This window comes from Fusarium verticillioides, chromosome 1 (genome assembly GCF_000149555.1).
Source record: "Fusarium verticillioides 7600 chromosome 1, whole genome shotgun sequence".
NCBI lineage: Eukaryota > Fungi > Ascomycota > Sordariomycetes > Hypocreales > Nectriaceae > Fusarium > Fusarium verticillioides.
In genome coordinates, this window is record NC_031675.1 from 1,736,587 (window position 1) to 1,749,447 (window position 12,861).

The window sequence follows — 12,861 nt, forward strand, 5'->3', positions numbered from 1 at the left end:
CAACTCATGGCATGTCTGGGATTTGGTGCTTCGAGTATATTCTAGCATTGGATATTGATCATGGACTGGTATGGTATTTGAAGTCTGGATAAGTATATGCTGGATATAGCGAGCTGTTGTACTACATGTATACCCAGGTAAAGGCACGATGCAAACTCAATTAATGGGTTTTTTTGTTTAGAAGTTGCTCGTCATTGAAGCTGAATAATCTTGATTATTGGAGGTCTCTTTGTGTCGACTCTAGCAAGTCACATTGCTGTAGAGGCAAAGGGCACATTTTCTACTCTATTTGTCAATTTTTGGCCCTTTTCCTGGCTGTACGAACGCCACTTTTAACTTACGGAAGTACACGAGTTGGGGGCAATTGAATCCAATTCACATGGCAATTAAATTGAATTCCTTGAGTGACTTCATCACGCAATGATAGAGGTAATTCCAATATATGTAGCCTGTCCCTTGTTCTAATCATCCTGGAGAATCCTCCCTGGTCTGGAGGTCCATGTCTCACTCCACTTACCACCCACTAACCTTAGTACATGCCACTCTCAAGTTGCGCTGACGACACCTCAACCTTCAAGCCAACGTTGTCCTGCAAACCACCACCACCGAACTACAACTACACACCTACATTTCAGCTGCAGTACAACCTGGCCTACTCAAGCGCCGCTCCCAGGCGCTACATCAACTTCTTCTGCAGCACATCGATGAGGTGACCACCAGCGATCACGTCAATCAGTTGACGACCGACAACGACGAGCTGTGACCCAACACCTCGGACGCTCTCGTCATTCGACCATGACTGCGCCGGGCAAAGGGTCGCGCTGGGGAGCGTTCCTCTCGTCGGCCTTTGAAGGCGTCGAGAATCGTCTCGACAACTTACTTGACGAAGACCAACAGGCAGCACAAGGATATGAGCAGCAGCAGGGAATGAAAGCCGCGCCCGCGCCCTCGCCATCACCAAGCCCCAAACCGACTGCATCTGGTATGCCTCTATTTTCTCCTCGACCGTATTCTTATGTGGGCAGACTATCGCATGCTGACTCCTTGTTCTCTATAGCTGCCGCCCCGAAGCCCAACCGTGCCAATGATCGTCTACAAGCCAGGTTGGCCAAGGCTATGGCCTCGCGAACCTCACAATCGTCTCCTCGCAGCTCCATTGATACTTCTCGTAGTTCGGTTGATAAGGAGCGCCCTGCTAGCACTGAACCCGTAGTGATGAGACAAAGCATCGAAGTATCGGATATCAAGCCAACTGAACCCGCCAACCAAATCGACAAGTCAACCTCCTCTGACAGCCCAGCTTCCGCTCCCCCACCTGAACAACCAGCGACATCTGAAGGAAGCGATAACAAGGAGTTTGGTGAACAAAACCTCAAGCATGATTTTCCCACCCCGATTATCGTTGAGCCGCCTCCTGAGGCCGAACCTCGAAGTGCACCAGAACAAGAAGTTACAGAACAATCCAGCATCCAGCAAAAGCCGAACAGCCCAATATCAGATACCAGGCATCCCGTAGAGGCACCACAAATCGTAGATGCTCCAGTTGAAGAGTCACAGAAAGACCAGGACGCCACTCAAGCTCACGCGCCTCCTTCAGAAGAGATTCAAGAGTACATTGAGCAAATCGACTCGCTACAAGCCAAATTGCAGTTTCTGTCCAAAAATGCCGCCGATGCAGCCAGGCAGACTGCAAGCTCTGCTGAAGCGGGTAGTGCAGAGCGCAAATTGGCCGAAAAGGATGAGAAGATCGCTCTGCTGATGGAGGAAGGACGAAAGCTTTCAACTTCAGAGCAAAAGTTCCGAACAACGGTTCGCAAGCTGCGCACCCAGATTATAGACAACGAGAAGCAGGCCAATGAACTCAAACAAGGTAAAGAAAAGGCTCTAGCCGAGGTGGAATCTCTGCGTAGTCGAATCAACAACAAGGAAGAGCAAGAGAAGAGAAATGAGGAAGTGCGAAAAGCGAAAGCTACGCTCCAGAAGGAACTCGACGCCCTGAAGAAAGACAAAGCTGTCAAGGAGGAGGCATATCGACGGCTGGAGCAAGAATCTAAAGCCAGGACTGAGCAAATACAAGCCACCCATACTGAGGCATTGAAAAAGGCGCTGGATGTTGAGAAGAACAAACAGCAAGAACTTGACCGTACTATCGCATCACTGCGGTCAGAAAAAGAGGCATTGGTTGAGAAATTGCGCCTGACTGAGGTTGAGTGGCAAGAGAAGTTAGACCGGGCATTAGAACGTGGTCGGAATATTGAAGAAGAGCTGAAGCTTGAGCTGAGAGCGGCCGAGGGCAAACTCGAGGCAATGAGAGTGACGGCCGAGGAGGCTTCTGCAGGATCTGGTGGTGACATCAAGTTGATACGACATATTGAAACCCTCCAATCGCAGTATGCATCAGCCAGCGAGAACTGGCAAGGTATAGAGACCTCACTCCTGACCAAAGCTGCCAGCCTTGAAAAGGAGAGGGACGAAGCGCAACGGCGAGAGTCAGAAATGCGGAAGAAGGCTCGTGACGCGGTAAATTATATGTTCTTGACACCAAAAAAGGGGAAGATGGCTGACATCTTCAACAGGCAACTCGGTATAAGCGACTCGAGGATGAGCTGCAGGACGTTAGTCCAGCTCTCACAGTCGCTCGGCAGGAGCTCGAGACATGTCGTGAAGAGCTTGCTGCCCTCAGAATCCAACACAGGAGCGTGGAGACGGCCCTTGAACAGGCACGCAACGAGCTCGAGAAGCAACAGCGAGCGGCGAGCAGGGAGGTTTCGGCCGAGGCCGAACGAAGGCAATGGGCAGACGATGTTGCTACAAGCACACCCCGGTCTCAGAGCAGACCCGATTCCCCATTGCTTTCTGTTGCCCGAACCTTTAGCTCGGACTTCATCGGGCTTCCTGTACCAGCAAGACAGCCTCGTCGAGTGCCCACACCGGGAAGCCAAACCGAAAGCGCCGGCGATGGCTTCTTCTTTGGACGAAGGATGTCCAGTCAACCCCCTCGTCCTAGTGCTTTGTCCACGGCCGGTCATGCGATACCTCCCCCACCCCCTTTCTCGCCCTTTGAGCCACCTACCGAGTCACCACGCGCCGCATCACCGGCACCAGATCGTGATGACGGTCTAGATGACGGTGACCCTTCATCTCCCCGCAACGTTGCGCAAGACATGATTTCGGTCTCGACAGTTGGGGCAGGTCCTTCCGTTCAGCTCGTCGAGAGAATGAGCGCGGCAATTCGACGACTGGAAGCCGAGAAGGTGGCTGCTAAAGAAGAGATGGCTCGTGTATGCAGCCAGCGAGACGAGGCGCGATCTGATATTGTGAACCTAATGACAGAGTTGGAAACACAAAAAACCGCTTCAGCACGGGTAACAGAATTAGAAGCAGAAGTAGAGAATATCAACTCGCGATACCAGACAACATTAGAGATGCTGGGCGAGAAGAGCGAGCTCGTTGAGGAGCTCAAGGCTGATGTTCAGGACGTTAAGGATATGTATCGTGAGTTGGTAGAACGGACCGTGATGAAGTAAGAAAAGGGAAGAGCTTGATTATATTTTACTTGGTTATCTTCTGCCTTGTTTTCATTGCTTTCTCGTGTTTGCATCTTAGACTCGGGAAAAGTCGTGATGTGTTGCACCTTTTCTCTCCCTTCTTCCAGCATGTATTCCTAGCTACCCTGGCAACTCGATACCCTCACGCTCTGCACCTTGTAAGACATATCGGCGTACCTGTTGACAAAGAGACAGAGTTAGATGGGAGTTTATAGAGTGGTGCGAAGAGAAGAGAGCCAAGAACTGCATGTTCTATTGCGTTTTTAGAGATATACATACTTCTTTATCTGGTGCCAGATCAAGTGCTAGCTCATCCGCGCTGTTCTTTAGGGTGAAATCAGCGCCTTCTTTGAGCAGGGCAACAGCAGTGTCTCCTGAGGAACAGAGGTTAGTTACTTTTCGACGCCGGTGGCAAAGAGAAGCTCTTTACCATGTCCCTCTGCAATTGCGTGATGGAGGGGGGTGAAACCCTCATTATCAGCAGGGTTTAGCGGACTTCTGTTTTTGAGAAGCAGAGTCACCATTGGCACAGAACCGACAGCAGCAGCGCGATGTATGGGATACTGCCCCCTGCAATCGCGTACTCGGGTCGACGCGCCGTTGTCGATAAGAACGCGGGCAATATCAAGGTTCTTCTTGGAGGCGACAAAGTGAAGGGCAGTCTATATGGTGAGCTTAGATGCTTCTCGATTCAGACTTAGTGATGGAAGCGTTACCTGTCCAGCAGAGTCTTCGAGGTCCGGTGAGTATATTTGAATTGATAGACGGAGAGTAATACTTACTCTTGAGGTTCACGTCCGCGTCTTTGGACATGATAAATTTGACAACAGCTTCACCCTCCGGAACACTGGCTGAGATCATCAAAGGAGACCACCCGCTTTCGTCCTAGAACGCGTCGGTTATAGTTCTGGAGAAAGGGGGGGGGGGCACTTTCAATGAGAAGTCGTTGCTCACCTGGACATCAGCATCGAAACTGCGTTGGTTGGCTAACAACTGGACGATGTCCAAGTTGTTAGATGAAGCTGCCCAGTGTATTGGATACCGACCATCATTGTCCTTTCGTTGCGACAATTTTGGGTCTGACTGTCCAAGCAATCAATGTCTGAGACATACAGTTCAGCTATGAATATGAATATGAATGCTGACCTTGAGAAGCCCTTCAAAAACAGTTACTGTATTTGCAGATTAGTGGTGATCCCAGTCATGGAGTTTGTATAATTCATTAAGCATACCTCGCCCCTCACGAGCAGCGGTATGAAGAGGAAACTTATCGTCCATATCCATACTGCCTACGAAGCGACAGAAGCTGATAAGGAGATTAATGTTGTTACTAAACTCCCATCGCTTTGGAGGTATCAAACAGGTGCTGCTTGTTAGTGTGACGACTGGCCGTGGGTAGCTGATCTTACGTAGATCCCTGTTAGCGCAGAAGAGAGCTAGCAGGAAGTCAAGTCAAGTATGATAGGTGGAGAGCAAGATACAGTACCTTATCGTCCAGTTTAGGTAGTACGGAGTAGGTACCCGATCTTCTTAGCCACACACCTGTGGCGCTAGTGTGTAGAAAAATCTAGCGCCACACGCGGCTGCCAGCCTTTGCAAGCTTCCATCACAAAAGATATCCCAGTTTATCATAATCATCATCCCCAGCGGCCATCCTAGTGCTTTTGAGTCGCAAACACGAGCGCACACACACCATGGAGACACCAGAAGTTCCTCAAGATGCTCTTCGACTCAATGCTCTTGCCGCCCAAAATGCGAACGTCTCGAGAACAGTCTACGCTCATGCATCCGAGCGATCGACTACAAAGCGCCAGAAGCTAGACGCGTCCGAGGACCCCATCATCAAGAGACGGTTCCACAACGAATACTCAGATGTCGAGACTTTACCGCCATCAATTACTGCGAAGCTTCCAACGAAACAGCCTGGGAAGAAAACGTCTAAGGCTGGCGTGCCTGCTCGCCCAGCAATGAAACTCCTCGAGGGTGCGCCTAGTTCGGACAAGGCATCTGCTCCTGCTGCCAGGGACGAAAGCACACCACAGAACATGAGCCTTACGTCAAGAGGAGTGCAAGGCATTCAGCAGCAGAAACCAGAATGGCACGCGCCATGGAAGTTAATGAGGGTCATCTCTGGTCATCTCGGCTGGGTGCGCAGTCTGGCTGTTGAACCTGGCAACAAATGGTTTGCAAGCGGCGCAGGAGATCGAACTATCAAGATTTGGGACTTGGCCACGGGCTCGCTGAGGCTGACTCTTACTGGACATATCAGTACTGTGCGCGGTCTCGCAGTGTCCGCTCGTCATCCTTACCTCTTCTCTTGTGGCGAAGACAAGATGGTCAAGTGCTGGGATCTCGAGACTAACAAAGTCATTCGTCACTACCACGGACATCTCAGCGGTGTCTATACTCTTGCCCTACATCCAACACTCGATGTTCTGGTCACTGGCGGTCGCGATGGTGTTGCGCGTGTCTGGGATATGCGGACCAGGAGTAACATTCACGTCCTGTCTGGCCACACCCAGACGGTTTCCGATCTTGTTTGTCAAGAGGCTGACCCTCAAGTTATCACCGGATCTTTGGATTCGACAGTCCGACTCTGGGATCTCGCAGCTGGCAAGACCATGGGTGTGCTAACTCATCACAAGAAAGGTGTCCGTGCTCTAGCAACACATCCATCAGAGTTCACATTTGCTAGCGGCAGCACAGGGAGCGTCAAGCAATGGAAGTGCCCTGAAGGTGCTTTTATGCAGAACTTCGAGGGCCATAATGCTATTATTAACACGATGAGTGTAAACGAGCAAAATGTCTTCTTTACAGGAGGTAAGCGATACGATTCGATCTTCCTAGTCACATGTGTCTAATTTGAACTGTAGGCGATAATGGCTCCATGAGCTTTTGGGATTGGAAGACTGGCCATCGATTTCAATCTCTTGATACCACAGCTCAACCTGGTTCTCTTGATGCTGAGGCAGGTATCATGAGCTCAACGTTCGATCGCTCTGGCCTACGTCTGATCTGTGGTGAAGCTGATAAAACAAGTAAGTCTCTATCTTGCCTTGGCATGCTTGTCTTTGCCTCGCTAATACATCTATTCCAGTCAAAATCTGGAAGCAAGACGAAACAGCAACAGAAGAATCACACCCCCTCGAATGGAAGCCCACACTGGCCCGACGAAAGTTTTAAAGGAGCGATTAGAGGTAGTATTTTTTTTTTTTTTTCATATTAAGGATGAATTGTCGCAGGACGCCGTTCGGGTTCTATACTACACTACAACTGTTATACACCGATACCCAAAGCCTTAAGGTCTCCGTCATCACGGAGGGCCATCTTCACTTCATCGTCTGCAATAGAAAGACGGAGCTTACTGGATCTCTCTGCGCGCTGAGCTTCAAGGTTAATCAGGCCGGCTGCTACTAATTCGAGCGCCGCTGTGTGAATGTGACCGGGTCTGGTCATTGGGCGCTGACTTCCTATCTGCGTTCCTTTCAGGCCATTATTGAGAACTGCTGCTACCCCTGGAAGCGCTGCTGGAGCTCGAAGGCAGGCACGGTGTATCTCATCGAGGGTATCCCCAAAGGTTGTCTCGGCAAGACCTGTTCTTCGAATTCGCAGCAAAAGGGCTGCCATGACAAGCTTGGACATCAAAGGCAGGCTTCGAAGGTGTTGTTGGATGGGATTAGTGGTTGCCTCGTTGATGGCCTTCTTGATTGTCGCAATCGTAACACGACCTGAACCTTTGGGCTGCGTTTGACTGTCTCGCTTGCTTGGAGTTGCGGGATCACTAGGAGCATCAGCCTCGGCGAGCTCTACAGCTCGGCGGCATATGTCAAGGGCCCTCCGGGCGTCACCACTGACTGCGGCTACCTTTCGGCTAGCGAACTGTATAGCGTCCGGATCTACGATATTTCCAGGAACTCCTTCTAGTCGTGACTGAATGATCTTCATCAGTTGTTCGTGATTGTAACCAGGGAATGTGATACGTGTTAGACCTGGGTTTTTGGTTAATATTACAGCAATGTGTCAGATTGAGATAATACCTAGTCGACTGCTGATCTTATTGCTGAGGGTTCTTTCAGGAAGGTCCATGGTGTTTGCAACTGCAAGTACAATAAGACGGCTATGTCGCAAAGTGGGCCAGTTGAAGAAGTTGTACATGACGGCCTGATTCTTTGTGACTAGTTGGTCAAGCTCATCCATGAGTACAACGCAGGGAATTCGGCGAGGGCTAGGGTTGCTGAACTCTCGTTCCAGATGATCAAGAGCCTGCGCTGGACTGGCTCTCTCCCCTTTAAGGGCTTCCCAGAGAAGAGTATAGGATTGGTGAGGGTCCGTGATCTTCATACCATTGATCTCCACGAATATGAAATCGTCCAGCTCATCAGAGCCTACAGCTTCTTCGAGCCTGGAGACGACCTCGCGGACCGTCGCTGTTTTCCCTGTTCCAGGTGTTCCAGAAATATAAATACAGTTACCTGTGCCATCGGAAATAGCTGCTTCAAGATGAGAATAAACCAAAGAAAATTCTACTTCCCGACAAGGAAGACTGGTTGGGACCGACGAGACATGCAGGCGAGATCGTGCTATCTGGAAAGGCGAAGATTCAACTTGACTGGGCGACAGTTTGCGCGTGGCCAAAGGCGTAAACTCAAGTCTCTTGCTTGCACTCCTATACGTAATTGTTAATAACCATTGCCATTGAGAGGGGCTTTCATCGCAAACCTTTTGACACGAGAGCCTGGTGTGGCTTGGCTCCTTCGTGAAGTTGGCGTAGCAGCTACCGAGCCCCGTCCTGTTTTGGTTGGTGTCTGCGGGATTTGAGCAGGATGGTAAGTATCATCAGAGGGTGATGGACTCCGAGCCTTTCGACGACGTCGTGTGACTTTTGTACCAGTCTTGACCCTATCCATCAAGGCGAACAAATCATTCTCACCCCCATATATTTCCTCCCATATAAACTCGTCTGTGTATGTGGCAGTGCGTGTATTGCAGCCTCGTCGACAGACAAAGACCTTACCAAAGTCTGGATCATTTCGAAGAACCTTACCCTGGGGGTATCTTGCAAGGAAACCATCTTGAGACATGATCTTAGCTTTGCCGTTGATCGATGCCAGGGGGTTGATATCCCATGATGGAGAGATATAGAGTTCATTCTATAACTTTTGATTAGTCTCCATCCAACAGCGTCAAGGGATTTCCAAAGCTGACTGGGTAGTAATCGGATCGTTTCTTGTCCCTACTTCGGATCTCCTTTTCACTCGAAAACCACATAAAGTTTGCTGCTTTCTCTCCCTCGCCATCGTCTTCAACAAATTCGCAGATTAGGGCGATCCAGGCCTCATTAGAGCCATCAGCTTTGAGCATGACAGTGTCTCCAATTTTGCATTCAAATTGGCCAATCCTTGCCCCGACAATCCTGTCGCCTGTCACCTTTCTTCGTTTTCTATCGTTCTGTGTTCCGTCACCTCGTTCGGTCGTTGTGGTAGAGTTGTAGATCCATTGCCATGATGGTTCTCCATCCGCAAGCTCATCGTCAGACAGATCTTGGGTAACTTTAGACAGTTGGCGCTTTGTATGTTCTTCTGAATTAATGGGGGCCATTATTTTGTCGTTATCCGGAGCCAGGTGCTGCCACAGCGATTCACGCGTCGCAGGAGACGCGACTGAAGTAAGGAACAAATAATTGGTTGCTATGGGCTATGCATATATCGGGGGTGTATAAGTAGCCAGATACTAAGGTACGGAGTATACCTATGTTGAGCATACGTACCTAGGTAGGTTTAGGTGGGTTAAGTACTACCTAGGTAGGTAGTGGAGAATCTTGATACTGTGCCTTACCTTCATGGTCGCATTATTGCTGCCTTTGCGCAACAAAATCATACCTAAAAAACAGATTTGAAAGGAATTATAGGGAATTCTAATCTATATCTTACTCTTCCACCTTAATAATACTACTAGAACTAAAGTATTCTTTGATCTTAATAAGTAATAGTATATTCAATTCTAAATAACTTCTTCTTACTCCGGCTGGTCAATACACTATCCTTACTCTTACCTATATCCATTGTACTAACTCAGACACCTCGTGGAATTCAAGAGAAGCTTTAGGCTACGTGAGGTGCATGCCACGCGTCTACTCCTAATTACTAACATTAATTAGACTTAGCCTACTATATATCATTACCTACGACGTGAGGTGGACAAACACCTGTGAGCTGAAAGCTGCGCAAGTGCCATGCAGGATGCAGGATAGCAAACGAGAAAGAGCAACCATGTTTTGCCAATAAGGTGGCAGTATCAGCTTTACGCTCAAACAAATACCTGTAAAACTGTTTGCTTCATCCCGAAGGTACCTCCCTTACCTAAGGCGGTCGCCCGGCTGTGATTCACTGGGCTGTTTCCAATGCACCTCTTCTCCCACCCCTTCCGCCTTCTCAACTCTCCCCAACGCAAGAATTCCCCATCGCTTTCAGTCGCCTCAATATCTCCGGCCTGAGTCTCGGATAAAGATAAACATCGTCTGCTTGTCACAAGCTCATTCTTCTCTGTTCTCTCTTGGGTACCGGTGCTACGTGACGTTATGTATCAGGGCAGGGGAGGAGTCCCCTCGGGTAGAGGTGACCTCATGCCTCCAACTTCTCTCTCAAAGGCGCTCAAGTTTGCGTCGACGAAAAATGAGAAGTTGAAGACAGCGAAGAACATTTACCAAGGTAGAGAAGACAAGATCCGGAAAGCCGAGGATGCTGAACACCTTGGCCGCCCACCGCCAGGAAAATATCTAGTACAGGTAAGGATCCTCTCGAATTCACTTCCAAGTTTATTTGACAACATCTGACGAAACTTGAAGGCGAGCCTTGCACTTCCAGGGCAACACTTGCTACCTGTTGCGTTGGATGAACCCGCGGCACTCGACGATATACGCAAAAAGTATCGAGTCTATATCACGCGGGATGTGCCAAATGTTCTCGAAATGCACTGCGATTCTGTCCATCGCCTCCAGAAGGCGTTTGAAGCGGTCAACTGGAGAATTCGGGACATGCGTCTATCTAACGACAGTTCTCCCACGCGCTTTCTTATACAGAGGCCAACTAAAGCGGCCGCCACTGACATGATTCAGTTGAAACTTGGAGCTCGCCCATCATTTCTTTCTAAAACCTCGAATCCTATCACTAAGGTCTCTTCAATGGATGAACATCTGCCAAGACTAGTGTCGGACCTGGCATCCTCGGCGGAAGGCCTCATGACACTGAATAAGACCATGGGCTTGCGAGTCAGTTTCGGGCACCTTATCATTGCCAAGAGACCGAGAGGTACAGAAGATGAAATCACATTCGACCATTTCACCACACTTATGAACATGTATCCCAGTCGTGGAGGAGCCTCAATGGTAACCAGGTGAGCGAGGCTATCTACTCAAATCGTATCACTATATCTGACACGCAATAGGCTTGGAGACGCTCACGAGGCGGAGAAACTCTTGCAGTATATCTCATGCCCAGAGGCAGGCATCTGCAAGAACATAAAGGACATGAGGCGAGGTTGTGAAGTGGTTGTAGTGGCTAACAGTCTGCAAATCAAGACTGAGGCCGACTACAACCCCCAACTTACGCAACTAGCAATGGTCCGCGCTACGAGGCCAGAGACCCGGGCACGTTGGAGTTGGACGACTGCTGCTCCTGACATGTACGTATTATTCCAAGAAGGAAAAATCCCATTTACTCATGTCTTGCTTGCACTTACAGGGAACACGATTGGAACATTCGAATGGATGCTTGGGACAAAGTGGACGTCCCAACAGAGTTTAGAGATCTTGCAAAGAGAATATCGGTTGTCTTCAAGCCAGACGAGGGCACCATTCTCCCTTTGCCAAATGTCGACACAAGTAAACTTGCGATCCCCGATGAACAATTCACTGAAATTCAGGCAAGATCTTGGGCAATCATTCCATTCAAAGAATCCCCCTATGTCCTCAAGATCAACATCACCAAGACTCTAAAGGGATCTCGTACGATTGGGCAGCAAAATAGTACTTGGGGTGTTGAATTATACGCCCCCCACTGGGAGGAAAGTCTGAACTACTACAGTGGTGGCCGAAAGGACTGGGGGGAGGGGCTCGAGAATATTTGGGAGGAAGGTGGTGATCTCCAGTCGAGGCTCAAATGCTTCTTGCGGACCATTATGGAGGTCCAAGCCCTCCTGAACAGCGTGCATGCTGGTACTGCCTTGTCATAGCAGGTACGCAAAGGTGATGCTGCGCCGCTTGGGGAATCACCGGATGATACCTACTAAACTGGCGTCTGGCTAATCTTAATGGTGCTTAGAATGATGAGAAGTTTTCAATTCTGCCTTTCAGGCCTGTTGATCGCCTTGCCCTTGGCCAGCCATGATCTTTTGTCTCAAAACTGTTAGGGGTCATATTAGCCTTGCTCCTAGTAGAGGCTGCGAGAAAAACATACCTTCTTCAATCGTTCGTGCATTTGTCTGCTTCCGTTGGACAATAACCTCGAGATCTTTCAGGTTATTTCCCAGCTCCTCAACCTTGCTCTCGTAGAACTTTTCGGCCGACTTGAGTTTCTGTATGGTGGTCAATCAGTGAACAGTTCCGAGCTTGCCAGGATCACAAATACCTTTTCAACCAAGAATCCAGTGCCTACATCCACCAATACAGTATCGGCATCTGTGAGCTCACCACGAACGTAGAGTGAGTTGGTGAGAGGAACCAGTACAGAGTTGGATCCTGGTGGAGCATGTCAGGTGCTATTCAGGAAGCGAGACAGTGCGCTGAGTGGGAAGCGGCTAAGCAGGTGAATTATGTACCTTCGGGAGCGGCAGCGCGGCTTTTCACGCATTGGAGGCAGTCTTTAAACTTGTTCTGGGCGGCATGGAGTTGTGCGAACGACGTCGTCAAGTGCTCGAGCTCTTCATCAAGCTGCTTCTTGACTTGGGCAAGCTGCTGGGGCTCTAGCGTATCGAGGTTGACTATAGCGCCAGTAGAGTCAGCAAATGGATATTCAGAATGAGTTACTGGGTAGCTTTACTGGTTTCTTGTCTTCCAGTCATCTTTTCGGTGTATACTGAAGTAGCGGCGGGCAGGCAGGAGTTGTCGTGAATTGCTTCGAGGTGCCTTTGAATGCCCCTCCAAGGTCTCGCTTGAGCAATAAAATGACGTGGGGTTGTTGAATTCTACTAACGGGGGTGCTATAGGCACTGTCGCTGATTGATTTTGCCCGCACACCTCCTTGCTACTAACCTGTAAGGCACCTAATCTAGTAGGTAGCTGCATTATGATCTTAGGCAGGTAGGTACTGAAGTATTT

General features: G+C 49.4%; 6 protein-coding genes across 8 annotated transcripts; 3 read left to right on the forward strand and 3 right to left on the reverse strand.

The window, feature by feature from the left end:
* The first annotated feature begins 494 nt into the window (after nt 1-494).
* FVEG_01471 (hypothetical protein) lies at nt 495-4,791 on the forward strand. Of its 2 annotated transcripts, XM_018888459.1 has the most exons (3): nt 495-982; nt 1,058-2,520; nt 2,577-4,791. In XM_018888459.1, the coding sequence occupies exons 1-3, from the start codon at nt 796-798 to the stop codon at nt 3,525-3,527; spliced, it is 2,601 nt and encodes an 866-aa protein (XP_018744371.1). In that variant the 5' UTR covers nt 495-795; the 3' UTR covers nt 3,528-4,791. The 2 variants fall into 2 exon arrangements, with proteins under 2 accessions (XP_018744371.1, XP_018744372.1); XM_018888460.1 differs by having other exon boundaries at nt 528-982; nt 1,058-4,791.
* On the reverse strand, nt 3,517-4,980 carry FVEG_01470 (26S proteasome non-ATPase regulatory subunit 10). Its single transcript, XM_018888458.1, has 8 exons — nt 4,781-4,980; nt 4,695-4,720; nt 4,503-4,631; nt 4,331-4,433; nt 4,265-4,278; nt 3,979-4,210; nt 3,828-3,922; nt 3,517-3,725 (listed from the first exon to the last, which is right to left on the reverse strand). The coding sequence occupies exons 1-8, from the start codon at nt 4,830-4,832 to the stop codon at nt 3,669-3,671; spliced, it is 708 nt and encodes a 235-aa protein (XP_018744370.1). The 5' UTR covers nt 4,833-4,980; the 3' UTR covers nt 3,517-3,668.
* A 177-nt stretch (nt 4,981-5,157) lies between these two features.
* FVEG_01469 (pre-mRNA-splicing factor prp46) lies at nt 5,158-8,109 on the forward strand. Its single transcript, XM_018888457.1, has 3 exons — nt 5,158-6,368; nt 6,422-6,586; nt 6,646-8,109. Exons 1-3 carry the CDS (start codon nt 5,243-5,245, stop codon nt 6,729-6,731), a joined length of 1,377 nt encoding a protein of 458 aa, XP_018744369.1. The 5' UTR covers nt 5,158-5,242; the 3' UTR covers nt 6,732-8,109.
* On the reverse strand, nt 6,733-9,207 carry FVEG_01468 (origin recognition complex subunit 1). Of its 2 annotated transcripts, XM_018888456.1 has the most exons (5): nt 8,754-9,207; nt 8,268-8,698; nt 7,586-8,214; nt 6,914-7,537; nt 6,733-6,815 (listed from the first exon to the last, which is right to left on the reverse strand). In XM_018888456.1, exons 1-5 carry the CDS (start codon nt 9,144-9,146, stop codon nt 6,811-6,813), a joined length of 2,082 nt encoding a protein of 693 aa, XP_018744368.1. In that variant the 5' UTR covers nt 9,147-9,207; the 3' UTR covers nt 6,733-6,810. The 2 variants fall into 2 exon arrangements, with proteins under 2 accessions (XP_018744368.1, XP_018744367.1); XM_018888455.1 differs by having other exon boundaries at nt 6,733-7,537.
* Nucleotides 9,208-9,602: 395 nt separating this feature from the next.
* Nucleotides 9,603-12,053, forward strand: FVEG_01467 (hypothetical protein). Its single transcript, XM_018888454.1, has 5 exons — nt 9,603-9,658; nt 9,706-10,332; nt 10,393-10,940; nt 10,992-11,228; nt 11,288-12,053. The coding sequence occupies exons 2-5, from the start codon at nt 10,126-10,128 to the stop codon at nt 11,775-11,777; spliced, it is 1,482 nt and encodes a 493-aa protein (XP_018744366.1). The 5' UTR covers nt 9,603-9,658; nt 9,706-10,125; the 3' UTR covers nt 11,778-12,053.
* On the reverse strand, nt 11,895-12,610 carry FVEG_01466 (prefoldin, alpha subunit; the record flags this gene model as incomplete). The annotated part of the gene is made up of 5 exons (XM_018888453.1): nt 12,584-12,610; nt 12,363-12,524; nt 12,173-12,282; nt 12,002-12,119; nt 11,895-11,947 (listed from the first exon to the last, which is right to left on the reverse strand). The coding sequence occupies exons 1-5, from the start codon at nt 12,603-12,605 to the stop codon at nt 11,895-11,897; spliced, it is 465 nt and encodes a 154-aa protein (XP_018744365.1). The 5' UTR covers nt 12,606-12,610.
* Nucleotides 12,611-12,861: the final 251 nt, after the last annotated feature.

Coding starts and splice junctions, on each gene's coding strand:
- FVEG_01467 (XM_018888454.1), top strand. CDS start 10,126: ATGTATCAGGGCAGGGGAGGAGTCCCCTCGGGTAGAGGTGACCTCATG. Junction 10,941..10,991: donor GGAGCCTCAATGGTAACCAG/GTGAGCGAGGCT, acceptor GACACGCAATAG/GCTTGGAGACGCTCACGAGG. Junction 11,229..11,287: donor ACGACTGCTGCTCCTGACAT/GTACGTATTATT, acceptor TTGCACTTACAG/GGAACACGATTGGAACATTC.
- FVEG_01470 (XM_018888458.1), bottom strand. CDS start 4,832: ATGGATATGGACGATAAGTTTCCTCTTCATACCGCTGCTCGTGAGGGG. Junction 4,721..4,780: donor CGCTGCTCGTGAGGGGCGAG/GTATGCTTAATG, acceptor CTGCAAATACAG/TAACTGTTTTTGAAGGGCTT. Junction 4,434..4,502: donor GTTTCGATGCTGATGTCCAG/GTGAGCAACGAC, acceptor GACGCGTTCTAG/GACGAAAGCGGGTGGTCTCC.
- FVEG_01471 (XM_018888459.1), top strand. CDS start 796: ATGACTGCGCCGGGCAAAGGGTCGCGCTGGGGAGCGTTCCTCTCGTCG. Junction 983..1,057: donor CCCCAAACCGACTGCATCTG/GTATGCCTCTAT, acceptor TGTTCTCTATAG/CTGCCGCCCCGAAGCCCAAC. Junction 2,521..2,576: donor GGAAGAAGGCTCGTGACGCG/GTAAATTATATG, acceptor CATCTTCAACAG/GCAACTCGGTATAAGCGACT.
- FVEG_01468 (XM_018888455.1), bottom strand. CDS start 9,146: ATGGCCCCCATTAATTCAGAAGAACATACAAAGCGCCAACTGTCTAAA. Junction 8,215..8,267: donor CCAGGCTCTCGTGTCAAAAG/GTTTGCGATGAA, acceptor AATTACGTATAG/GAGTGCAAGCAAGAGACTTG. Junction 7,538..7,585: donor TAAGATCAGCAGTCGACTAG/GTATTATCTCAA, acceptor CCAAAAACCCAG/GTCTAACACGTATCACATTC.
- FVEG_01469 (XM_018888457.1), top strand. CDS start 5,243: ATGGAGACACCAGAAGTTCCTCAAGATGCTCTTCGACTCAATGCTCTT. Junction 6,369..6,421: donor AAATGTCTTCTTTACAGGAG/GTAAGCGATACG, acceptor TTTGAACTGTAG/GCGATAATGGCTCCATGAGC. Junction 6,587..6,645: donor TGGTGAAGCTGATAAAACAA/GTAAGTCTCTAT, acceptor CATCTATTCCAG/TCAAAATCTGGAAGCAAGAC.